At 43.5% G+C, this 27344-nt stretch overlaps 1 protein-coding gene across 1 annotated transcript; it reads left to right on the plus strand.

The window, feature by feature from the left end:
• Positions 1 to 37: 37 nt before the first annotated feature.
• abcd1 (ATP-binding cassette, sub-family D (ALD), member 1) lies at positions 38 to 27281 on the plus strand. The gene is made up of 17 exons (XM_026153995.2): positions 38 to 2242; positions 4042 to 4323; positions 7259 to 7377; positions 7478 to 7635; positions 7769 to 7956; positions 9270 to 9444; positions 9576 to 9766; positions 9894 to 10074; positions 10154 to 10296; positions 10513 to 10690; positions 10865 to 10959; positions 16089 to 16234; positions 16381 to 16526; positions 17348 to 17432; positions 18847 to 18972; positions 19834 to 19921; positions 24588 to 27281. Exons 2-17 carry the CDS (start codon positions 4195 to 4197, stop codon positions 24708 to 24710), a joined length of 2271 nt encoding a protein of 756 aa, XP_026009780.1. The 5' UTR covers positions 38 to 2242; positions 4042 to 4194; the 3' UTR covers positions 24711 to 27281.
• Positions 27282 to 27344: the final 63 nt, after the last annotated feature.

The following is a 27344-nucleotide window of genomic DNA, read 5'->3' on the forward strand; positions in this document are numbered from 1 at the left end:
TAAATGCAAGTGTGCAAACATCACGATGCCAACAATGATCTGAGAAAAGAAAATTCACTGACATCTGTAGTTCAGTGTGTCTGAAACAACTTTACTGCGCGCACAGTAAAATAATACTGACAATGTAGGGACTCAAAAAATGTCTAAGGACACAGTCTTACCTGCCTCAAGGAACTTTATATTGTAAAGTAGACTCTACTATAATACAGAGAAAACCCAAACAATTACATGGTCCCCGATAAGCAAGCGCTTTGGCGACAGTGGGAAGGAAAAACTTGCTTTTAACAGGAAGAAACCTCCAGTAGAACCAGGCTCAGGGCGGGGCAGCAATTTGGTTCAAACAGTTGGGGTTTGTGGAGGAAGACGAGACAAAAACATGCTGAGGAAGAGAACCAGAGATTAATACTACCTAATAATTAAATGCAAAGTGGTGTAAAAACACAGTGATTAATGAAGAAACACTCAATGCATCAGCAGCCTCGGCCTATTGCAGCATAACTAAGGGAGGATTCAGGGTCACCTGATCCAAAGGCGCTCTGTGCCATGTACAAAGTCACTTCAGCCATCTTTCCTCCCTGTTCTGATGCTCTGTTCAAACTTCAGCAGGTCGTCTTATCCACATCTGCTTACTTCAATAGATTCAGCTGCTGCCATGTGATTGTCTGATCACATATTTGCATAAATAACCAGCTGAACAAGTTTGCCTGACAAAGTGCTGATGTGTTTAGTGTGCAGTCCAGCAGTAGGAAGTAATTGTGACAGAATATGCAAAGCAGAAACCAAATGAGTTCATTGTTTGAACAAATCTTAAACCCTTTTAACTCAAACTAAGGTCTGTTTAATACAACTAAAGAATTAGCAGAAGACTATGAGCTACCTGTAAATGAACACTCAAGTTCATTATTGCTGCTATTTGTAATCACTATGTTATAAACTGTATACAAAGGATGGAAGACACCTCCATGACAAACATGTTTTTAGGTATTGCTGAATTGTGGATGTGGCGGTTGCTGTTTTTGTTATATTTGAATATAATTTTGCATGTGCATTGTTTTCATTATGATTCAGTGTATGACTGCTACTTTTGAGCAGGTCTCCTGAGAGATTTTGATCTAAATGTAAGATCCTGGTGAAACTGGGTATAAATTCATGTTCTTTCTATCAAGTGGAAGTTATTTAGAGAATTTAGGCTTTCTGACTCAAATTGTATTTTTTTAAAAAGAAAAACGTTTATTCCTTATATGTATATACATTTATTTATTTATTTTATTTTTTTCCACCAGAAATTTGCAGTTCTTTCTCAGACATTTGGCATTATTCTTCTCATAAATTTCCAATTATTGCTACGTCTTTTCATTGTACATTTGCAAATTTATTTCTCAAAAACTTATTTTTCATCTTTTAGTTTATAAATTTCCCATATTTTTGTCTGAAATTTGGTAGTATTTTTTTTTTTTTACATAAATTTGTCAATTTTTGCAAGGTTTTTTATTGTTAATTTAGAAGTTAATTTTGTAAACTTTAAATAATTTTATTTGAAATGTATCACTTTAACCTCCAACCATCAGAGGTTTTATTTCATTTATTTTTAAAATATCACACCCCCTCCCCACCACCCTGCAGCTACTTATATTTTGTTCGGATAAAAGCAGAAGGAGGAGAGGGAGGTCACGTTCTCAGTATCGGAACGCGGCCCGCCCTTCAGGGCACGTTGTGTCGGTATCCGGACGCGGGCCGCTGCTCAGGTAAACAGATGCTGAACTTTTCTCTGCCTCCGCCGGTGTGACCGTCCTCACACCGGTTCAGTGTAGCAGAAGAAGTTGGTGGAGGAGTGACGGCGGGTCGTGTGCGCGTCTGTCCCGGGCGGCTGTGAAGCAGGAGGAGCGATTTAACCCGGAACTTCGTGCGCTTTTCATGTCCACATCAGAGAAACAACAAAGTTCCTGTTAGCAGTTAGCTTCAGTTAGCAACCGTGGGTCCGCTGCCGGGTCACCCAGCCCGGAGTAAAGTTCGAGTCCGGGTCGAGAGCTGCTCGGCGGGAGGGCAGGACACTCTGCGAACGGCAGCAGTGTTATAAACGAGTTTGCGCGACAGCGCGCCGTTAGCCGTTTGTTACGGTCAGTGTTCACGGGAGACTTAGAAGCTAGGGGGACCGGAGCTAACACACCGGAGCTGGACTCTGTACACCGACACACCGACTGTGGATGTTCAACAGGTCACCGACTGCTGCTGCTGAACCCGGGTGAGTGTTTACCAGAGTACCCGGAACACCGACAGGACACCTGCGGGGCGTTAAAGTGGAGCCGGTCCCCCTGGTCGATAGTAAATGAGCGAGAGAGAGAGAGAGAGCAAGGATCTTATTATTAATGTTGTATAATCTCTATACGTTTATTAACGTTATATAACAGTGTGCAGTATGTCACAGCACGTTTACTGACCTTATATAACAACATTTTGTCCGATTATTACATATATCACAGACCTAAATTCCTTCTGTCTGTTCACAACACTTATAATACGTATAAAGTTACACTAATCAAATCGGGTTACATGGGGGTGTGGGGTGTGTGATTTAGTTCATGGTCACATACAGCTCAGCGTGGGCCAATGAAAGCATTGCGTAATAATCTTTGGGTTATTCCGTGTCAAACCAGTAAAAGCTGAAAATACCTCCACGTGATCCCCCAGAATCAGCTGATTTCTTTAATATAATAACTTTAGCGTTTCTAATGAAGTAATGGAAAGTTTTACCTTCATATTATGGCTGTTCTCAGAGTTAGAGACCCCCAAGCAAGAACACATTGGAGCCCTTATAACTTAATAAAATTCCAGGACTGAAAACATGTAAGCTCTGTTTAAACTGCACATGAATCAGGTTTAGATCCACTGCAGGTGTGACAGTCTACAGCCAACATTTCATTTTTCTATAATTCATTTTAAGCTTTATTATCATGAGATGAAACATAGATTCAGCAGTGAAAATGCACTAATTTAATGTGTATAACATGTTTTATCTGTGTGCTTATAAGTCACTGGAGAAAAATGGGAAAAGTACTTTGAGTTACCTTTCAGGGCTCAAGGGTCAGAGGACCACGTGGGACAGGTGGCTGGACAACCAGGTTATAGCATATGAAAGGTCTTTCCAGGGTCGTCCTCTGGCTGATATTCCTTCTGCATCAGAATAATTTTATGTTTTTAACAGAGCGTAAATGTGTTTTGTAGCTGGGGATGTTTAACATAGATATCCTTTTAAGGTATATAAGAAGACATAACAGAAGAGCAGTTGAAACAGCTTGTCTCGAGCTGACATTACATGTGCTTCACAGATTTAAGTGGCTCTTTAAAAGCTCAGGTGGAGTTATTTAGGTCTAAGTAACAATTTTATTTGATGTTTTTATAGAACAGCAGATTACTTTATTAAGAAGATTAAATTATTGAAGACTTTTCTGCAACTTTCTCACCTTGCAGAGTCATCCAGGGTGTCGGATCAGACCCTCTGGCAGGCTGGGCTGCATGCGTGACACCCCTGCATTACACACTGACACACACGGGTGTAGATAATATAGAAAGGAGCACATTCATGTGGGGGTCCTGGAGGAAATTGTGAGAGTCAGGTCCTTAATTTCCTGAATTCTGCTGAATGGGTCATGCACCAGATTGCACTGCTAATGTCTTTATTTATGGGTGAAATCAAAGAGCTCTCCCAGTTAAGACTGGCTGGTCTGACTCCACCAGAGCAGTGGTTTAGTCTCAGACAAAGCAAGAAATGTTGATCAGTCATTACAATAAAAATAAATGCACATGTCTTTGCTTTTTTAATATAATAAAAATTGATTGATGACCACTTTTTTCACTACACGATTGTGAACACAGAGCCGTGCGACCCTATCATTCATTCACAGCCACATGTTTTTTTTTTGGAGGGCCTTGTTGGGCCCCATGCAGCTGTTTGCTTACTCTGCAGTGTAATGGAGTGCATGAACTGTCTAACGGTTACAGCTGGACTGAGGTGTAATCTAAAACCTGATCCTGTCTGTGCAGGTGGTGGCTCACGCTCTGAGGTCAGCATGGCGTTTCCTTGACAAACCCGCATCGGTTCACAGTGGACCCGTCTGGGATCAGGTTCGGTTTGACCTTAGGTGACACGCTGCGATTTCTGGACATCAATTGGTCGTTCGTCGGCTACCTGTCAGCATGCAGCTGACCTATGAGAAGCTGCCTGCTCAGCTCAGGCGGAGCTCCAGACTCAGGAAATTGACGGCCGTCCTGCTCACAGCGTACGCCGTCAAAAAGCTGTCTCCATATGTGTGGAGGAGGCTGCAGGTACGCACACACCTGTACACACAAAGGTCATTATTGTTGAATGAAACATTAAAACTAGGTGTGAAAAAAAACCCCATTTTAGTCACCAGAAATAAAAAAATTAATTATACTTTAGTCATGAGAAATTGTTGGGTAGCTAAACTAAAGATTTACAGTCAAAGCAAAAGCCCAGCAGATTGCAGATTCTCTTTGATGTTTATCGCAGCACTAAAAAAGATTTATGACGCAATAAATCACGGAGTCACTAACAACAGTTTTCTTCCCTTCTGGCAACTTTTCTCACACACAAGCTCTTAATCAGGCTCAGTCACTCACATTGGAGCTGTTGTGTTGCTGCGTGAGACACTGCTCCTCCCTTCTCTGCTTTCCAAAGGTCTAACCTGTCACTGTGGTTAGCTTTGGACCCGTAGCAATGCACTAACATGGATATCTGCTAATTATTGCTAAGTAGTAACAGATCAATAAAACTCTAGACAGTCACAAATATCTTGGATGGTCTGTAACTCACAGCAGGACATTATTATTATTTCATTAAAAATGCTTTGAGAGGCACAAAGACTACAAACATGGTGGAGAGGACCAGTTCAATGAGTGAGACAACAATCAGCTGCAGGTGCATGGCAATCAAAGTGGCCACACCCCCTAATGTTAACCTCACTAGATGGACACTGATAGATACTGCTATACAAATTTCACCCACTGAACAGTTCTTATGGTGGGGCACATTTTACATTAAAGTGGGTTTCTGCTGTAACGTACATTTTAACATAGGAGACAATGGGGATTGACTCCCTTTTGGAGTTTGCCTCAGGCGTTTGTTAGAGGAAAGGCAGTTTCTGGGTATCTCAGTGTCAGCTTCATGTTTCAGCCCCGGAGGTTTTTACTCCTACTCTGCCCTCCACCTGGACTTACAGGTGTTTCTTCAGTTTGTGGGTCAACTTATAGCTGTGACATTTGTTCATACTGGTGTAATCAATGCTTTTTTCACTCATATTGGCAGTAGCCAATTAGTAAAGTGAAGTATATAAAATATTTTCTTTAATAGACCCTGTGCACGAGAAAATGCTAACTTCCAGTTTTACGACCGGATGTAGGGTTGTACATTTCCGGTAGCTTTATTTTGCAGTCAATCGCTACTGCGAAGATGGACTCCAGAATCATGTCCAAAACACGAAAACGGAAAGATCGCGTTAAGTTACAAAGAGCAGAGGTGGGAACACTCACCACTGCTGTGGCATAAAAAATCAAATGGTCAATTTTGACGTTTGAAGCGTGTAGATCGATCGGTTGTTTACGTCACTCAACACAAGCAGAACTGCATCACTGCAGCAGAAGACACATCGTCCACACTCAGAAGCACATCTCTGTATAGTGACTGGTCTCATGATTTAAACAGGCAAATGTTCAGCATTCAGACTACAGGTGAAGAATAGTCAAATGTTTCCCCGTTATGTTGATATCAGCTAGTCAAGTACACACCTACACAGCATGTTAACAAACCGTGAAAAAAGCCACAAAAAATCAATGAATCATAGCTGGTAAGGATTTCTATACATTAGTGTTTACGAAGGGTATGTTGTGACTTACCTTCAAAATTACAGCGGTCCCTCGCTATAACGCGGTTCATCTTTTGCAGCTGCGCTGTTTCGCGGATTTTCTTAGTGCAAGTTTGCATGCGTCATTGTGTTCTGCATCCTGATTGGCTGCAGAACACTGTCGATCTCCTCCGTGCCGTCTCTCCTGTACAGTACAGAATCGCTACATCGATCGCTGATTCATTGATTCATTGATGTTGAATTATCTCGCAGCTGCTCTATTCTCATGTTCTGGACCTGAAAACAGGGTTTGATCTTTGGTTTTATTCTATAATACTGGACTTATTTTGCTACAAAGGTTTGAACTTTGAGAGTTTAAACAAGAGAGAAAAGTGTGAAAATGTTCACGCCTGTCTGAGAAAAGTGTATAAAGTGTGTAGTGAGGGGTTTTTACAGTCTTAAAACATCTATACTAATTGTTAAAAATAAAGTTGGCTACTTTGCGGATTTCACCCATCGCTGGTTATTTTTAGAACATAACACCGGTAATAAACGAGGGACCGCTGTACACAAATACTGAGAAATATAACATTTGAATCCTTTTTCTCTTTTGCTCTGAGGGGTGAGGGGAAAATATAGACAAGTCGACGAACATCATCTACAGATATATTCGGTAAATGCCCGAGACATCTCGAGAAATGTAAATCACCGCTTGATTCATGCGTTTGGTTGACTTGTTTTAGAAAAACCGACCATAAACAAGGAGCGAAAATCACACCGGAAACGAAGCGCTCTACAGGAGTTTCCCCACCGGAAGTAGCATGTGCTGAGGCGCACAGAGTCTGTTGTATAGTTTCGGCAGATAGGAAAAATTCTTTTTCTCAGGGAACGCCTTTCCTGATGCAACCTTGAAGGGATTTTTATCTCCTCCTGATCTCGAGCCTCTCACACGTTTACATGTGTAAACCACCACACTGTGGAGCCACTGGAGATACTGTGAACCAGTGAAATGTATTTTAATTTAACTGTGGTCGGTGTCGTGACAGCCCTAACAAAAGATTCCTTTAGTTTAAGTCTTTGTTTAGCAAGAAGAATACAGGGAAGCATTAGTTCATGTGTTTGCTGAGGCTGGGATGTCTACGTGAAGGTGAGTCAGCCTACGTTTCTGTTTGGATTATTTGTTCTGAACTTCCTAAATCCACAGACAAATCCTCCCCAGGATTATCAAAAGAACATTCACAAAAACACTGAAAACTAAAGATGAGATTAAAATATATAAACTGAAACCAGGAAACATATTCTGGAAGCTGACTCAGAATAAACTGACCTGAAAACAGAACTGCACAGACCTGTTCACACCTGTACAAACAGCGCAGGTGACTGTGGGTTTGTCTTTGCAGAGGCGAGCAGCAGGTAAACAGCTGGGTGTATCTGATCCATCAGTGGGTGCAGTGAGCTCTGCTGATGATGGCGGAGAGAAGAACAAGAAAGCGAAGAAGCAGAAGAAGAGTGACAGCAGGTGTGTTTTTAAAATGGCAGAGGGTTTGCTCGCCTGTCTGGCTGCTCCGGGCCTTCAGGGTCGAGCTCAGGATGAACTTCTTGTGTGTTTCTGTCCTCAGGTCTCCGTCGGTCAACAGGGACTTTTTCCTCAGACTTTCCCGGCTGCTGAAGCTCTTGTTTCCACGGTTACTTTGTCCAGAGATCGCCCTGCTCGCCTTACACTCTCTCACCCTGATGTCCCGGACCTTCCTGTCGATTTACGTCGCGTCTCTGGACGGTCTGTCTCCTTGTTTGTCTATAAAGTCATTAGTTATCCATCGCTATTATTGATCATATTTTTAGTATCAATGGTGACGTAGTTAGTTTGGCATCATCGCTAATCAGCAGTATTGATCTGCTGTGTGTGTCAGGTGTGATAGTGCGGTGTATTGTTCAGAAGGATCCTCAGGCCTTCGTGCTTCAGCTCTCCAAGTGGCTCCTCGTTGCAGTTCCTGCAACTTTCATAAACAGCGCCATCAGATTCCTGGAGGGTCAGCTGAGCCTCAGCTTCAGGACCCGATTGGTTAAACATTCCTACCAGCTGTATTTCACCAATCAGGTAACACAAACACACACAAATAAACAGCTTCGACAGGTGTGTTATCAGGACTAATGTCTGATTTTTACACTTCACTGGTTCAAGCACAGATGGACGGGGACAGTCTCGAGAGACCTCGAGCCTAAAAACTGGTACTGAATGACTGATCACCTCCATCAGGCTGTCACACAGCATTTCATTAAACCAGAAACGAAATCACTGAAGCACAACTCCATCATAAATCCATCACTGAAACCACAAATAGAAGTTTACAAACAAAAAACACAGACAGATCTAGAGCTCAGTTAAGATGAAGTGAAGTGGAGACATGGAATCATGAACTCCGCATCCTCTGAGCTAAAAATGGGCGTTCAGTTTGATATCAGTTAGAGTGCATGGGTAAGTTGGTGGTCTGTAAAAGCACTATTAAAGCTGAGTGATATGTGAAGATTATAAGGCAGCATGTGCTACCATCCAAACCTCCTTTTTGTATTTTTTCAGGTGAGACAATATCAATACGTATTCTGCACATATCCCATTAGCATGGCTCCATAAACGAGTCTGTACCTTTGAGAACTGGGAGAAAACTGAGCTGCTGAGCAGCTGAAAACATGTAGCATTAAGCAGGATCGGGGAAACATTTGGCTTTGGAACAACAGCAGCTGGACTCCTCGGTTCCCAAACACTTAATGAGTGTTGTTAAAAGCAGACGCAGTGAGAAACCTTCCCCTGCTGCTAACATCAAAGAAAAAAAAGAAAGAAATGGAAGTATTTCTCCTGTTTCAGGATCTGGGATTTTGTGTTTGTGCTACTTTTAATTAAATGTGACTTAGATTATCTGCGAATCTTCACATTTTCTGTGGAACTAGTTTGTGAACTGAACAGCTGTCAGGCACATGTTTCACACCTTTCTGCTGCCAAGTTCATGAACAAGACAGTCCGCAGAGCCCAGCAGGCCACGATTTCCTTACTTGGACAGCAGGGAGAAGCTCTATTTATGTTACCCTTAAGGAAGGTTAGCAGGGACAGCTGCAGCGCTGCCTCACTGAACAGTTGGTGGCTCAACTAGGTACTGCAGCAAATCTCCAGAACGTTTTCTGACAGTGAATGTCATTTATCTTCCGCATTATCCGTTATCAATCAGTTACAAGCTAATCTTTGACCCATTATTATAGTTGCATGTGTCCCACTTGAGGATGATCTTTGTGGCCTTTTTGTTATCTTTTGTTATCTCATCCACTGAGTGTTCTGAAGTTTGTATGTTCTGATCATTAGTCTGATGCTTATTTTTGACCTATTTATACTCTGATTGGTGAACTTGTTGATCTCTGCAGACTTACTACAGAGTCAGCAACATGGACGGGCGTCTGTCCAATCCCGATCAGTCCCTCACTGAGGACATCGTCATGTTTTCGGCCTCCATCGCTCACCTCTACTCCAACCTGACCAAACCCATCCTGGACGTGATCGTCACCTGCTACACGCTGATACGCACCGCCCACTCCAAAGGTTGCTTATGTTAGCGCCAAATGATTTCACGCATGATGTGAACACATTGGTGTGTTGCTTGTAATTAATGCTTATTTTTGACTGAGGCTGAGGTTGTTCTAACAGCGTGTCTGCGCTACATGTTTCTGCAGGAGCAAACACAACGTGGCCGTCGGTCATCGCCGGCCTGGTCGTAGCACTCACGGCTAAAGTCCTGCGCTCCTGTTCGCCTCGATTCGGGAAGCTTGTGGCCGAGGAGGCGAAGAGGAAAGGAGACTTGCGTTACATGCACTCACGAATCATCACCAACTCAGAGGAGATTGCCTTCTATGGAGGACACAAGGTAAGAAAAACACCGATGTTTTAAGAAGTGATCAGTTTGAATGACAGGTAGGTTACTGTTAAACTTTGTGGATGGAGATCGCCATGTCTGTGATGGTCATGCGAGTTTGGGTGTGTTTGATTTGTAGGTGGAGCTGGCCCAGCTGCGGAGGAGCTACACGTCTCTGTCCTCTCAGATCCATCAGATCCTGCTGAAGCGCCTCTGGTACATCATGCTGGAACAGTTCCTCATGAAGTACGTGTGGAGTGCCTCCGGCCTGGTGATGGTCGCCGTGCCCATCATCACCGCCACCGGATACGCTGAACACGGTAAACACACTCCTGTTATTGGTTATCTGGTGCGAGTATGGCGTTCAGCTGCTTCACCTTTGACCTGTGATGTGCTCAGACTCGGAGGAGGTGAAGCAGGCTGCCATGGTGATGAAGGAGGAGGAGCTTGTGAGTGAACGGACGCAGGCCTTCACCACAGCCAGGAACCTCCTGAACGCTGCAGCCGACGCCGTGGAGAGAATCATGAGCTCCTACAAGGAGGTATGCACGCCATGCTTCCTCCTCTTTTTCACCTCCTCTGATTCTCTGGCTGATGGTTAACAGAGGAGTATTTGAAGAAGGCAGCTGCTGGAGGGAGACTATCACTTCCTTTCTTCTGCTCGTCTTCCTCCAGTCTTCACCTTGTGTTTCCTCCCTTTCTCCTTCATGCCATGTTGATGTTTAAATGATGCACACTGACGACTGACTGCTGTGCAGGTGACGGAGCTGGCAGGTTACACTGCTCGAGTCTCTGAGATGTTGGATGTGTTTGAAGATGTGAATCAGGGGATCTACCGCCGCTCCGCAGACAGAGAGAAGGAGGAGTTAACAGCTGATGGAGGAGGAGGAGCAGTTCAACACGGGCAGAGAGTCTGTGGTCCGCTACAGATCAGAGGTGAGTCTTGTATCATGTAACACCTCTGCAGCACTTTACTCCCAAACTCTCAGCTGGGTTATCTTTGGCCCGGTGTCATTTGTCGCTTCAGTCACTAAAGGGCAAAACCCCGCCCACACACAAACTCCAAACAGGAAGTTGAGACAGCTGTTTTGTCTGTTGTGTTGTGTACAGGTCAGGTGATCAGTGTGGAAAAGGGGATTCGCTGTGAGAACCTGCCAATCATCACGCCTACCGGAGATGTAGTAGTGTCCTGTCTGAATATCCAGGTAACACACACACACACACACACACACACACTTATCCAGGTGACTTCAGGGTTATCCCTGACATTTTGTTACTATGAAGGTGGTTCACTTCTTAGTGGGTTACATCGCCATGGTAACCTATCCTGCGAACCTGTTTTATCTTGTTTTGTTTTTCAACCTTTTGTGTGCAAACAATTTTACAATAATGTTGTTGTTCTGTAAGCATAACCAAACAAATTAAGACACTTATTTGTACTTGAGGCCTTCATATCGACTGCAGGTAGACGAAGCCAAGGCTAAAATGTATTAATACAGTAGCTCCAGACTGCCAGCGTTAGCATGAGTGAGTCCAAATAATGCAAAGATATCCTGGGTGTGTTGAACTTTCTTTGTAGCAGAGGACGTTGCTGTGGGCTTTTCCTTTTATTTATTTTTAATTTAATGTCTGTTACGATCCGAACCATGAATCCTCAGTGTGGTCAGTGTCGCCTCAGTGTGCAGCTAACATTTGTGGCCACATGGTGGCACTGCTGCAGTCCAGTCCTTATTTGGATTAAGCACAAAACCATCACAGATTTAAAGGAAGTCAACTGTACATGCTCGCTTTACAGACACACAAATGTATTTTTACTTTCTGCACATAATAATAATAATAATAATAATAATAATAATAATAATAATAATGATAATAATGATAATAGTAATACTACTACTAATGATAATAATTTCTTGGCACATTTCAAAGCCCTTAAAAACAATGTCACCTTACAACACAAAACTAACAAGAACAGTAATAAAAAGGATTTGAAATCCTGGAATAATATGATTGTGAATGATATGAAACTAGATGGCTGTAGTTGATATGCTGATGAAAACAGATCGATTCTGAGCTGTGATTTGTCCGAGAGTCTGTCTAACGAAGGGGAAGTGTTGATAGGTTTGAAAGATGAGGTGCGGCACAGCTAAAGTCCTCCGGCACACTTGGTGTTAAGTCTGAAGTGAGGAGCAGTCAGGAGAAGCTGAGCACAGGGCAGAGAAGGGGTGTAATGATGGACGTCTGACAGGTATGGGAGTGACGAGCCGCACTGAATATGCTTCTTCCTAGCTCTTCTCTTACAGATGGGACGAGAAGAAACAGTTATATAATCAGTTTTCTCAGTATAGTCAAAACATAATTGAGCAAAAATGAAAAAGAATAAGCAACAAACACGGCATTCATCTAATTCTGTGTAAACATATTTGTACTCGTAACTTTCAGTCTGGCTGATCCGCCGATGCTTTCTTGATTAAGTGTTTTTCCTCTGAAGCATCCCCTGCAGCCTCCGTGTTTAACGCCACAGCGCTGTGAACTGTGGGTAATTTCCCTCAGGCAAAGTCTGCAGCAATTACAGAAAAGAATGAATAAAGGGCTCAAAATTTCTACCAAACATCCCTCCTGCAGCCTGTTTGACACTGGGTGTCAGACACCGAACCCTCGCTGCCTTTGCGGGAGCAAGCCTCAAAGACTGTGAGTCTGTGGACATTGGGATTGGGCTCATTCTTTCCATATGCGCCTGGGGTCAGAGGTCATCGCTCATTAGCATGTGCCGAAACAGTGAGAGAGTGTGCTACTTTGTGTGTTTGTGCGTGCTCGCAGCATAGAATGAGGTTCCTGTGTTCAGTACGAGAGGATGAGAGAAGAAGAAGCAGCAGAGATGGAAACATAGAGGGGAAGAAGAGGAACATTGATGGACACAGAAACTCCTCTCTGTTGTCTGGTTCTTAACCTTTGACCTCTCTGCTCTCACAGCATGTGCTTTGATTGGTCTCTTCTTTCAGTGTGTTGTTGCGAGGAGGGACCTCTGAGATTCAGTCACATGTTTACAGGCATCACGGGGGCCTGCTCAGGGAACGAATTCAGCATCAGCAAGCTTAGGATAGATTTGAGCTGTTTTTGGCTTAACTAAACCCAACAAACACAACCACACTAAGCTAAGGACAGACGTAGCATGAAACAGCAGCGAACTAAACAAATGTGAGGGATTTAAAAATATAATCTAGGCTAAAAGAAAGACAGCTGCTGTAGCCAGAGCCAAGAATTAAAGCTGGTAAAAGATCCGGACTGTATGGTTAATAATGCAGTATGTATTTGCCCCAGGTGGGTCCTTGGGTATTTTTACTGAACTGAAATAAACTTTACATGTTTGTAGATTTGTATTTTATATTAACAATCTAAACTACCACAATAATACTTAACCAAAGCTTAAACATTTACGCTGTGGAGCAGAAGCAGAACAAAAGCACGACATCGAATTGCAAAGATATCAGAATTGTGCTTCAGTGCAATGCTGGAATAAACATAATTACATGTTTTGAAGTGTCAGGAGGCTACTGCACACCCTTGCTTTAGACGCACCCGTGCCGTCTGCAGGTTTGCAGAAGGAAGGTGGGTGGGGGGGTGGTTCTCGTACAAGCTTACGAGAATCTGCCAAATTTGAAGATAATAGCAAACCAAGCTCGCATGCTTCTCATATTAGGCAAAAGCTTGTTGTACAGGTGGTTTGTACACCTGGTGTTTGTACCCACAAAGGCTTTGATTGCAGTTACAGTAATGGCCATAATTGTTGTCAACAAAGGATTATCTTCACAGTGCCGACTCTTTGTTGTCTGCTGCCCGCGTTTCACCAAGTGAGAAGAGAAGCTACAGCTTCTCTCTTAATTATACACACGAGGACACGTTATCAGCCTTCATGTGGGGAACAGATCGAGATCACACGGGATACATTTTGTAATACTTTTTATTTTAATACGTGGGGGTTGGGCACTACGATAAAACACAGTCGGTGAAAAAAAACAGGTTTCTTTGCAGGTGTCTGTCGTACTTTCAGCCGTAGCTCAACACTACATACAGTGGGGCAAAAAAGGATTTAGTCAGCCACCGATTGTGCAAGTTCCCCCACCTAAAATGATGACAGAGGTCAGTAACTTGCACCAGAGGTACACTTCAACTGTGAGAGACAGAATGTGAAAAAAAAATCCATGAATCCACATGGTAGGATTTGTAAAGAATTTATTGGTAAATCAGGGTGGAAAATAAGTATTTGGTCAATAACAAAAATACAACTCAATACTTTGTAACATAACCTTTGTTGGCAATAACAGAGGTCAAACGTTTACTATAGGTCTTTACCAGGTTTGCACACACAGTAGCTGGTATTTTGGCCCATTCCTCCATGCAGATCTTCCCGAGAGCAGTGATGTTTTGGGGCTGTCGCCGAGCAACACGGACTTTCAACTCCCGCCACAGATTTTCTATGGGGTTGAGGTCTGGAGACTGGCTAGGCCACTCCAGGACTTTCAAATGCTTCTTACGGAGCCACTCCTTTGTTGCCCGGGCGGTGTGTTTTGGATCATTGTCATGTTGGAAGACCCAGCCTCGTTTCATCTTCAAAGTTCTCACTGATGGAAGGAGGTTTTGGCTCAAAATCTCACCATACATGGCCCCATTCATTCTGTCCTTAACACGGATCAGTCGTCCTGTCCCCTTGGCAGAAAAACAGCCCCATAGCATGATGTTTCCACCCCCATGCTTCACAGTAGGTATGGTGTTCTTGGGATGCAACTCAGTATTCTTCTTCCTCCAAACACGACGAGTTGAGTTTATACCAAAAAGTTCTACTTTGGTTTCATCTGACCACATGACATTCTCCCAATCCTCTGCTGTATCATCCATGTGCTCTCTGGCAAACTTCAGACGGGCCTGGACATGCACTGGCTTCAGCAGCGGAACACGTCTGGCACTGCGGGATTTGATTCCCTGCCGTTGTAGTGTGTTACTGATGGTGACCTTTGTTACTTTGGTCCCAGCTCTCTGCAGGTCATTCACCAGGTCCCCCCGTGTGGTTCTGGGATCTTTGCTCACCGTTCTCATGATCATTTTGACCCCACGGGATGAGATCTTGTGTGGAGCCCCAGATCGAGGGAGATTATCAGTGGTCTTGTATGTCTTCCATTTTCTGATGATTGCTCCCACAGTTGATTTTTTCACACCAAGCTGCTTGCCTATTGTAGATTCACTCTTCCCAGTCTGGTGCAGGTCTACAATACTTTTCCTGGTGTCCTTCGAAAGCTCTTTGGTCTTGGCCATGGCGGAGTTTGGAGTCTGACTGTTTGAGGCTGTGGACAGGTGTCTTTTATACAGATGAGTTCAAACAGGTGCCATTCATACAGGTAACGAGTGGGGGACAGAAAAGCTTCTTACAGAAGACGTTACAGGTCTGTGAGAGCCAGAGATTTTCCATGTTTGAGGTGACCAAATACTTATTTTCCACCCTGATTTACGAATAAATTCTTTACAAATCCTACCATGTGGATTCATGGATTTTTTTTTCACATTCTGTCTCTCACAGTTGAAGTGTACCTCTGGTGCAAATTACTGACCTCTGTCATCATTTTAAGTGGGGGAACTTGCACAATCGGTGGCTGACTAAATACTTTTTTGCCCCACTGTAAATAAGGAGTCTGTGCTGTTGAGTAGTTGTGCTGTAGGAAGTAATTAGTTGGGTAGTTAATCAGTAAAAACAAAGAAAAAATTCTGACTTTTAAAACACCGACTCATCTTTAAGACAAGGTCGATCCGACTGTATTTACTACCACAGCCTGCTAAAAGAATCTGTTGCTGTTGCTAACAGGCTTATTAGCCGTAGCCTCGTTCTTTCAGCTGCAGCCTGGTGGTGTTAAACAGTGTGGAGAACAAGTAAAGAACAAATAATAACTGAATACAAGCCAGTGAGAAGGATTATTTGCAAGTTTAGTGCCAACAAGTGCAAGGTTTTAGTGCTTTAATTAGTATCTGGAGTACACAGCTACAGAAAACAATGAGAACTTGTATTTTCCATTCATGCTCAACAGCCTTTAGATGCGCTCTGCATCTGTTGAGCTGTTTTCTCAGAGCAGGTCAAGTCCAAACCATGTTTTCATGGCTTTGCAGGCCTGGCTTGCCTCAGTAAACCCCTTTGTCATATTTAAAACCCAGGTGTAATCTCACATCTTTAACTCCTAAATCATGCGTTGCAGTACAGGCGTCTGTGCACATATGTTCTGTAAAGACTTGGAGACACCTTTCCAGAAACGAGTCCAATCCTGTGGATTTGTCTCTCTGTGTGTCTCAGGTGGACGATGGGATGAACGTGCTGATCACCGGTCCAAACGGCTGTGGGAAGAGTTCCCTGTTCAGGATCCTCAGTGGGCTGTGGCCTGTTTATGGAGGAGTCCTGTACAGACCGGAGCCAGAGCACATGTTCTATATCCCACAGAGGTAACACTACTACTAGTACCAAATTCAGTTCAGCACTCTATATTTATATGGTTCCAATTACCACCAACAACCATTTGTCGGTGTTTTACAAAGTTAAGGCCCTAGATCCACAGCAGTTGTGGTTTCCTGTTCTGTGTGGTTTGCAGGCCTTACATGTCAGAGGGGACCCTCAGAGACCAGGTGATCTATCCGGACTCGGTGGAGGAGATGGTTCAGAGAGGACTCACAGATTCAGACCTGGAAGAGATCCTTCGCACCGTCCACCTGCGCTACATCATGGACCGAGAGGGAGGTCAGTCCGAGTGCGTGTTTAGCTGTGCTCTGCGCTTTGTTTGGAGTAAACAGGCAGAAAAACCTCCACAGCAACTCAGACTCAACTACACAAACAAACATAGAAGACGGGAAACTCGTGAGGCAGATTGTGCGGCGGTGATTGAACCAAGAATTAATTATGAGGAGTCATTTCACATCTAATGGTGCCTCGACCTCATTTCACTTCATATGACACTTAATTTTGAGAACCGCTCCATCACAAACATTCAAACCGGTTCGAATGCTCAAATCAAATTCTGCTAAATATTTAATCAGTGCCCCGTCCCCAGCCTGCCGTGAAGGGTGCTCGACTGTTTGACTGACACTTGCAGTCAGTTTGAGAGCTCGCAGCAGCTGCAGGATGATGCCAGGATGTGTCAGGGCGCAGGATTCAGGAAAGACCGGCTCACCTGTCAGCAGTATTAAACATGAAAATACAGAGAGAGCTTTTCACTTCACCTGAATCAAGTTAATGAATGAACATATCTATCATTAGTTGCAAAAAAAAAGTGTAGAAAAACGTATAAAATGATGTCTTAGAGAGTGGGAATCAATCAGTAAACATGTAAATACTGAATTAGTAGTGTTACACGTACACTTGAGCCACATCATGTGTACATCAGCGCTACCAGAAGACTGTGGGGGGGAAATTTTTACACATTTCCCTTTGGGCTCGGATTCATAAAGCGTCAGTCTGCAGGTGCATGGACACATGCAATTGTAAATGTCGTTTAACTGGGATCATCTGTAGCTGTTGTAATGCAATGCTGCTGTGGCGACACCTGTGTATGTGCTTCTCAGGTTGGGAGTCGGTCAATGACTGGAAAGATGTTCTGTCTGGAGGAGAGAAGCAGCGGATGGGGATGGCTCGGATGTTCTACCACCGGTAAGGTCTCACTCTTCAATGAGTAAAGGATGCTCACAGCATCTGGCTGTGCTCGGGCTGGACTTTGGACAGAGACGTCATGAAAGAGCGATGAGGTGCTCAAAGAGTTCTGAACAGAAATCTGAAGGAAGCGTTTTTAATGGTAAAGGTGGTGGTAAACCTGCCCTCTGCCTCCACAGAGCCAGCCAACAGCTGAACCGAGAAACATGCTAACTGAGGTGGTGTTGCAGTAGAGGTTTGCTGCTGTGTAGTAGCTGTATTATAGGTGGTATGTAGGTGAGTGTAGGCTCACTTTGTCCATAATGTAAACTGTTGTGTTTCTTGGCTCAGGGTGGGAGGATCTGAGACGTTGCTCGTGTTGGTGCTTTGAACTGAGCCCCTTTAGAAACTGTAATGTGTTAACTTTGCATATGAAATCAGATTTGACTCATGATGATTCTGTATGTTTCAACGGCATTAAAGTTAACGGCTCTCTCCCTATTCAGTTAGATAGCTGCTTTAAAATAACCACCCCAGTAACGCCCACATTTCCTTGGACACCCTCCCTTCGAGCAAACTCTAAACGCTGGGCGTGCTCGTGTTGAGCTTCAGCGTAGCTCTCACTATTGGCCTCAGTATTAGCATTATGGCCTATTCATTATCAGGTCAACCCGGTGAGTTAAATCGGCACCCCCATGACCTGTTTAGGACTGTGACCGCTGCCGTGTTTATTTTACACACCTCAGCACTGTTAAACCAACATGTTTCCGTTTTCCATCAGAGTGAAACGTCCCTGCAGCTGGTTCAGATGCAGTCAGCGCAGGCGTCAGGCCTGCTTCTGTTTATTCTGTCAGATTATGCTCCGCTATTAAAATAATGGTTTCATCTGCTGCCACCTTTATGATGACTAACATACTGTAAGTGGCCTGTTTATGAGCCGTGAACAGATTTCGCACCAGTTCAGACAGCTGACGACTTCTTGTGTTTATTTTTTCCCAGGGAAGAATAACAAATATTAAAGGACAGTTTAGCCCCAAATCTGTACAAATTCTGCAGTGAAAGGTCAAGTTTCTGTATCACAGAAGAGCAAGTGTCTGTCTATCCAAGATGAGACAGCGTGACACATGAAACGTCTGCGTGTTGTGTTGCTGAGATATAAACTGAAGTTTAAATGGGACTGTACTTTAGCGTACAGGTAAATGTGTGTTTACGTTTGTAGAGAATTCATGTTATTTTCATGCCGACTTATTTTGGTGGCTAGAAAAACTCAGAACGTAGAAATAATAGAAGCTGCCTTTTGAGAAAGCCGTTTTAGAAGCATGCAAATGTCACAGATGCTCAGCGTGACAGTGACTCTGTGTGCGCCCACCATAGTCACCCTGTCTTCTCTCGCTCTTTTCCTCTCTTTGTGTGTTTGTGAATGTCTCTCGCCCAGCCCAAGGTACGCTCTGCTGGACGAGTGTACGAGCGCCGTGAGCATCGACGTGGAGGGAGGAATCTTCCAGGCTGCGAAGGATGCTGGGATCGCACTGCTGTCAATTACTCACAGGCCTTCCCTATGGTCAGTACACACACAAACACACACACTGAATCTCAGTGACCTTGACCTCAAGGTCAGAGGTCAAGTTTTCCGAATATCTTGAAGGAGGAACGGTTTTGAAACTGTAATCTGCTAGGAGGCTGAGGGGTACTGCTGCTAGTACTAAAAGTAAAAAGGTGTCATTGGTCATGTGGGAAGCTTCCAGCATCATGTGAGTCCAAAGACAACAGTTACACTGTGAGTGCTCATGAAAAAGAGGGCGACTCTTAAAATGTGGCTGGATGGTTTTTGTTGCAGTCTGAAAATGATCATATCTGTGACTGCTCTTTGAGAGTGTGTTATAACTGAGACGTCACCTATTACACGTTTATTTGAATTTTGTGGATTATTTCTCATGTCTTGCATTCAAGACGCAAAAGAAACAAGCATGATGGCAAAATGAAAGCGTGGTATTCTAAAAGATCAGATGCCAGCTGAGTCTGTCATCTCTGCTGCTTCTGTGTCATCAGGTTAACTTTTGTGGGTTAAATTTGCACAATTTCTAAACAACAATGACATTCAAACACTTTTCAAGGTGATGTTTCCTGACTTGGAACATGTAAATGCTTTCATTTAATATTTTTTTGTCTTTATGTCTTTACAAAGTCTTTAAATGTCATAAATAAAGTTTTACACAGCGTGCAGCAAAACTGAAATCCACAGACTAGTGAAACTCGAGATGCCAAAACTGCAGATAAAACTACGTGACTCATGTGACTCAAAGATCAGGAGTGAACTCAGGTTTTATTTAATTTTATTTTCAGCCTGCAGGGGGCAGCATAGCTCTGAGCTGCTGCCGGCTGCCACACCCTCCAACTAATCTTCTCCTCCTCTGTCTCACAGGAAGTACCACTCTCACCTGCTGCAGTTCGATGGAGAAGGAGGGTGGAGGTTTGAACCTCTGGATGCCTCCACGCGCCTCTCTCTGCAGGTCTGTGTGTGTTTAATTCGAGCTCTATGATTGGTCCCCGGCAGCAGGTGTTTTATTTGAGCGTGTGCTGCTGTGAGACCGTGTCATGTTAGAAACAAAAAAGATGTGCGCAGTTTGTTTGGAGGGTCCAGCCCCCAGGTGGCTCTTGTTCAGGTCTGTTTGTAAGATTTATACTTAAACTTAGCTGTAAGACACAAAAACTCGGCTTAAATGTGCTTATTATTGATCCATAAGCATTAAAACAGCTTAAAGTGAATGCAGCTGTCTCTGATTTTCCTTCAGCAATACAGCGCAGATCAGGATTTAGTCAGGAATGGCTGTGGAACAAAAGAGAAAAGCATCTCAAAGTGCTGTCATCAGTCTCTTACTTACTTCTTTCTAATGCGACGTCGCATTATGCTTTTACTTCAGCACACCTGCATGTGGAAAATAACTTGTCAGATCTTTAATTTATGCTGGATTACCACGCTTGGACTCTAGAGCTACACAGATAACATTGCTGCACATTTAGGCTGGATGACGACACGGCGACATGCCAAGAGTGCTTTTATTAAAAGAGTGATCAATATGAAATGCACACATATGATTTGATATGATAGTGCACATTAAAAAAACAGTTGGTTTCAGCCAACAATGAAGCCATTAAACTCCACTGAGCTGTTAGTTATTTGTGTTCATTTGGATAAAAACTAAAGTGTTAAAACTGAAACGTCTCAGAGTATGAACAGCAGCTCTCATCTTCTGTTAGCTAAAAAGCAGAATTTAGAGTTTGCCGATTGTTGCCACACACACAGTTTTGATATTTAACGTGTGTGTTCAAACTTTGGGCTTGTTGGTGTTGCTGTGAGAGTGGATGGGAGGGGACGACAATCAGTGTTCAGCAGAGACAAAACGTATAACACGAAGAGTCTGGAAGATAACAGTGGGTGACGAGATCAAAGGCTAAAACATACACAGGTAAAACAAAGGTGATCAAACGCACCACGGAGTCGCCCACTGCCTTCTGCTTACCGGGATTAAACAGCGAGTCGGTCTTAATATTCTTCATCATTCGGCCGGTGCTGCATCTCCCTCCGTGATGAAGGAGACCTTTGAGTCCGAGCCTGAGGCGCACAATGTAAAACATTCAGCAAAAAATTTAACATTAAAATTATTTGGTCATATTCCACGTGTCCTTTGAGAAGCTCTATAGGAGGCGTAGTATCCCAAACTTCACCAGCAGGAAAATCACTTTGCATAGAGTCAAGATTATGTCAAAGTAACTTTATAAATAGCTGTTCATACATATAAAAGTCATCTCGAGTGACCCCTGTAATCCCAGCTCCCCGCTCTGTATGTAAATCGGAGTCGGTTGTGTTTGCAGAGGCCAGAGGACCGCACAGGTTCAGGTTTGGAAACCCACATTTATCTGCAACCACAGAGCTCAAAACACAGAGGCTACACGGTCACTTCATCTTTACTCATAACTGGACGTTTTATTTTATTAGCCATTTGCAAGCTGAATTCTAATAACAGCTCACTGCTTAATACATACAGAACAGCAAGGCTGCTCTGCTCAATGGGTCATGAATTCCTTTAATTAAACTGAATCTCAGAAGTATCTTTGACTTATTTTTACATTGAGATCACTTATTGCAGCTTTATGGGCTCATTGGACTCTAACAGCTTCTCCTAATGTGACAGAAAGTGGAGAAACATGAAGGATCATGATCAGTGATGCCCCGTTGTTAGACAGTTTCCTCTTATACGTGGGATCTAAACGGTTCTCCCTTCGTTATGCAGGGTTAACAGAGGTCATTATCATTTGCAGACTTTAAGCTTTTACACAGTTCAGACGTTTCTGCATATTTTGTTGATGACCTCAGTTCATTTTGGGAAGTTTTTTACTGCTTTTAAAGACAGAAATGTACCAAAAGCATCTCCAAGTTTGGCAGAAATATCTCTAAAACCTGCCACGTGTCCAACATCATGTGGATGACTTGTTTCTGAAAGATTGCGTCTTGTTATCGGGGGTCAGAGTGCGCGGTGGCTTTGCAAACTCCTCGGCAGAGTTTCATTGAAATGCTTCCCCTCCTCTCAGTTTCGTGGTCACATGATGGGATTTGTTAGGTGAAAGGTTGAGTTGATGGCTTTCACAATAAAAAGAAAAACTAGGCCTGATGATAGCTTTATAGAAATTTATACGGTTCAGATTTTTAGAATATAATTATTTCGCACAGGGGAGGGGCTTTGGTGCGATACTTAGGGCTGTCACTGGAACACCCACACACAGCTCAATACCGCGCGAACAGAAACCTAAACTCTTTGCAGGAGTTAAACAAGCTCAGCGTCCTGACTGTGAGCCGTTAGCAGCTGCTGGATCAGTTCTGTCAGTGCGTTTCTGTTTCGTACCCGCAGGACGACCCCCTGGCGTCACTTACGGCATCTGTAACTCCGTGAAAGCGATGTTCACATCCTGCTGTGATCATCCCGCTGCGCCGAGGAGAGAGAGTGGAGCTGATCACTGAACCCTCCTGACTCGTAAACACGCTAAAATTACCGCGACCCCTCTGACTGCTGCCTTTGCGCATGCAGCGGTTACTGTGGTAACCATCAGCACCACAACAACACGCCTGCGGCACATGATGTGTGAGCGAGTGAGGTCAAAGCGCGGAAGCGGCGAGGAGAGTGAGAACAGCCAGTCAGCTGGCTCCTCGCTGTCATGTGACGGATCATTAGTGGCTGCAGGGCTGCTGCAGTTTATCATTAGCCTCCAGATTTGAAGGTAGAGTTTATTAATCCAGAGCATGAAGTGCTTATTAACCTGCTCAGCTTCACCTGAAACAGTGAAAACAGGTTTGAGCAGAAGCTGCTGTGGGAAGAACACACAGATCTACTCTGCGGGAAGTCTAACAGACTTCATCTCCTCAGGGGTCGATCCCAACACCTCAGCAGTGATCATGATGCTCAGCCTGCAGCTTCACGGAGAAAACTATAATAAGGACAATCAGACAAAGATACATATATTTAACACACAAACACAGCAGCAGGATTCAAGCACATCATCGCACACTTAATCTGCGATTAAACACAGTATCTAATTATAGGATTGACTGGTGCACAAACGGGTCTCTTGTTCTTCAGTGCACGTTGGTGACTTTGTTTATTTTACCCTCACTTATGTGAGGAGCTCGGGTGAAGTACTGACTTCAGGTACTCAAGTCATTACCGCTTAGAGCGGCTAAAATATGCAAAAATATTGATATTAAGCACCAGCACATCAGCGGTCATATCACACGAGGATCCATGCAATGATTTAGCATCGCGCGTCGTGTTTGCTGCCAAATACGAAAGGAAATAAAGGCTCGGCGTATACACATTACACCGATTGAACTGCAGAAATAACAAAAAAGCAATCTGTGTACTCGTCCCCACGGACGAAGGCGTTCCAGGATAACAGATGGCCTATCGTTACATCCTGGTATTTACGGGAAAATACCTGCTGGATAGTTGTATTATTGATACCAGGTGAAGGATCTGATACAGTCTCCTCTGGTGTGATTCTGGTAATTTCTGTAACACTATTACTTTCACTGCACTCACTAAAAAACGCTGTGTTAGTGTTCACGCCCGAGATACTCAGCAGCAGTAGCAGAGCTGTGTGATTAGAGTCCTTAAGAACGTATCGATCATGCCTGAGCTGACCCTAAGCAGCCTGGTGAGGTCCCAGCCGGGTGTATTGATAAAGGCCCGAGGATGCAAACACTGTTAATGAACTCTTGTGTCAGACAAGTTTACTGTGAGCAAAGTGGAGGTAAAGATTGGACCACTTACCGTTTCCCTCTGTGCATTATGCTACGTTCACAGATGTCAATGTAATGTACGTGCCATTATTTACAATTTTATTTCTGCATTTTTTCCTCCTGTTCTGGAAGAGAATGGATCAGCTCGAGGAGAGAAATCCAACCATGAGCTCGTGTTTTGGCTGTGAAAGTGTAGAGAGACACAGGCACACGAGAAACAAGTATAAACAACAGCGTGAGCTACATGTGTAGTCTAGATTAAACGCAGAACTATAAATCACACATCAGCTGGCTCCCAGCCACATAGACATGCGAGTGGCAGTACACATTTGTAGTAATGCTTCCTCGTGTTTCTTTGTTTTGATAAATTTAGTATTTAGTGAGTAACTATGACAGTCTTGAGCTTCTTCACAAGGCTCCATCGCATCATAACAGCGCTAAAAAGTTGTGGTATGTTAACAGGAAGTTGTGATGCATCACGCAGTGTCGAGTGTCAGGCTTCAGTTTGTAGCGTCATATTTTCGTCTTCCATTGACTTGCAGTCAGTTGTTTCTTTGCCTGTAGAGTAAACATTAATGACTATTGTTTAGCTGGGGTATCAACCAGGAACAGGCGGCCACATTAAGGAAGCAAACACGCAATAACCAAAGTTATTATAATTCTAGATGCTGTTTGTAGCAATGGTGGATAAAGCTGCTGAATCAGGAAACAGAGCTTTCAGGTACAAGTACAGACACCGGTGGATTTAAGAGTGACAGGAAGCTTAGAGAAAACAAACAAATGCAACACCTGTAACAGCAATATTCAGAGAAAAGTAAACATAATATATTCATTGTATTTCTATGTGTCTGTGTTTGTGGTTTCTGTGATGTGCTGTGTCTCAGGAGGAGAAACATCGTTTGGAGAACCAGCTGCTGGGAATTCCTAAGATGCAGCAGAGACTTTCAGAGCTGTGTGTCCTGTTGGGGGAGGCCGAAGGGGAGAAAGAAGAGAAGCTAGCCTCCTGAGATTACACACTGATGATTGTATTTACTGGTTAGCATTGAGAGAAACGCACACACACGTTTGTATTCCTTACTTGTAGGGCCCCGCGTTGACTTGATGTAACTCCTGTAATGTGCACTGGACACAAAGTCCCCAGAGAGCGGAAGTGACCGCACATGTTATAAATACCCTTAAAATGTACAAATGCCTTTGTAAAGCAGAATTATCCCCAAAGTGTCCTCAAAATGCAGATATGTCCTCATAATTCACAAATGTCCTCACTGTGAAGATATGTCCTTACAATTCAGAAGTGTCCTCAAAGTAAAAAAAAAAAAATCCTCAGAATTAAAAAGTAGCCTAATATTACCTCAAAATGTCGACGTCTCACCAGAGTTCAGAAATGTCCTCATAATACAGAGATGTAAATGCTCTGAGAAAGCACAAGTGCCCTCATGGTGTAGAAATCCCAGTATAGTTCAAAGTGTTCCAAAATGTCCTTGTAATTCAGAACTGTCCTCATATTACAGAAATTCCATCACTGTGCATGAAAACCTTTGGCTATGCAGAAATGTCCTCATATTGCAGTGTGCCTGATGGATGGGCCACACAAAGATGGACAAACATGCGCGCGCGCGCACACACACACACACACATGCTAAGCAGGTAAATCGTATGACTGAAGTGAGTTTTAACTGTGAGTTTGTTTGTTTTTAAATTTTATCTCGTGAGCACTGCCGGTTTGCTGTCAGAGCTGCTGTTTCTCAAAGACGCCCATGATCAGTTGGCCTGTTTTTTACGAAGCACTTCCTGTCCTGATTGGTTATCTCGCTTATTTTAAATGGCTCGTTTCTACTGTCACGTAACCTTGTTTACATACATTAGTTGGCTGGAATAAATAAGCACCTAGAGTTTTTATTCAATTCAGCTTTAGGGGCGATCGTGGCTCGAGAGTTGGGAGTTCGCCTTGTAATCGGAAGGCTGCCGGTTCGAGCCCCGGCTCCGACAGTCTCGATCATTGTGTCCTTGGGCAAGACACTTCACCCGTTGCCTACTGGTGGTGTTCAGAGGGCCCGGTGGCACCAGTGCAGCCTCGCCTCTGTCAGTGCGCCCCAGGGTGGCTGTGGCTACAATGTAGCTGCCATCACCAGTGTGTGGATGACTGGATGTGTAAAGCGCTTTGGGGTCCTTAGGGACTAGTAAAGCGTTTGTACAAATACAGGCCATTTACCATTTATTTACAATAAGAAATCGCCACAGCAGTCACATTAGAGCGCTTTGCATTGTGAGGCTATGACAGGTTGGCTGTCAGCCTGAAGTGGTCCAGGTGAGGTGAGGGGACGTTTTTTCTGCTGATAGCTCAAGTATTCTTGTATAGAAACAGCAGGTTTTTATACAACTTGATAAATGGTCTTGATCACCTGGTAGCCTGTGTTAGGAAAAATATGCTTTCCTTGACCAGTTTGCAAGTATGGTAGTTGTGTATTTGTGCTGCATTAAAAACTTAGTGATTGCTTTGGTCGCTGCCAGAGTGCTGCAGTTGCTGGTAGAAGATGCCGTTTTGTCTGCAAACACTCGTTAAACACTGAGGGGAGGTGAAATGCAACTCAGAGGCGGAGACCAATTTGCCTTCAAAGTAAAAGTTGTGCCTTATTGGTGAAACAAATGTTTCAAAATGTGCAACTTTTACTTTGAAGGTGGGCGGTCTCTGTTAGTGAGTGGTTGGTGAGTGTTTGCAGACAGGTTGCCATCTTCCATGCAAACTACATCCGTCTGTCGCAGTCTGCTAGTGACCAAAGAAATCTGAGAGGTTTTTGGTGCAGCACTGTATACATTTTTTAAACCAGTTTCATTTAGATAACACAAGCAACCACTCGCCAAACAGTCTGTAAGCTGCTTTTGTAAACAGACTTTTAATTTGAAAGGTGAGGATCAGTTTATCCACATATGCCATTGACCTTTTTTCCACCAACTGTGTGCTGGTCCTAACCCCCCCCCAAAAAAAAGAAAAAAAAACAACAACAGAAAAACAAACAGTACCAGTATAGCTCCAGAAAAATAAGTTCCACTGGGGAAACCACTGATGTCAGAGGCTGTGGGTGGGGCTACACTGGATAACATCTGCCTTTTAAACCTGTGAAGTTTGTGCTGGTTCTCCAAAGACAGTAAGACAAGGACCGTAAACACTGATCTGACAGCAGCCGTCAGCTGACTGAGAACAAAGAGAGGAGCAGCAGATTTGACAGAAAAGGATCAGCTGAGTCACATGACTGCTAAGCAGTCACGTGACAGCGGAGTCCGTTTATATATATTTTTAATTGTGATATTTAATCCTTTCCTGCGTGTACAAATAAACAGTATATTATATACACAATCAGTAATATAAACAGCAGCTTCACTGATCAACAACAGAATAATCTGCTGCTGCAGTTTGAATAAAGAAACTTTATTTAGAGAAATGTAAACTACATGTTCCAGTGCAATCAGAATGAAGAAGAGGAGGGTGATGAAGATCCAATTATAACGATGCTGTGTGATGTCATGATGATGATGTCTGGATGTTTATTAAAAATAAATAAATAAAAAGTTTACTAATGCGTTTTGTTTGTTGTTGTTTTTTCCTCTGATCAGGTGACCAACAAACAGTATAATCAATTATT

The sequence above is a fragment of the Astatotilapia calliptera genome, chromosome 20 (assembly GCF_964374335.1).
Source record: "Astatotilapia calliptera chromosome 20, fAstCal68.1, whole genome shotgun sequence".
NCBI lineage: Eukaryota > Metazoa > Chordata > Actinopteri > Cichliformes > Cichlidae > Astatotilapia > Astatotilapia calliptera.

Excerpts from the sequence above, each read along its gene's own strand:
- abcd1 (XM_026153995.2), top strand. The coding sequence starts at position 4,195 with ATGCAGCTGACCTATGAGAAGCTGCCTGCTCAGCTCAGGCGGAGCTCC. Across the intron at positions 9,445-9,575 it reads ACGCACCGCCCACTCCAAAG|GAGCAAACACAACGTGGCCG; the intron begins GTTGCTTATGTT and ends ATGTTTCTGCAG. Across the intron at positions 10,075-10,153 it reads CACCGGATACGCTGAACACG|ACTCGGAGGAGGTGAAGCAG; the intron begins GTAAACACACTC and ends TGATGTGCTCAG.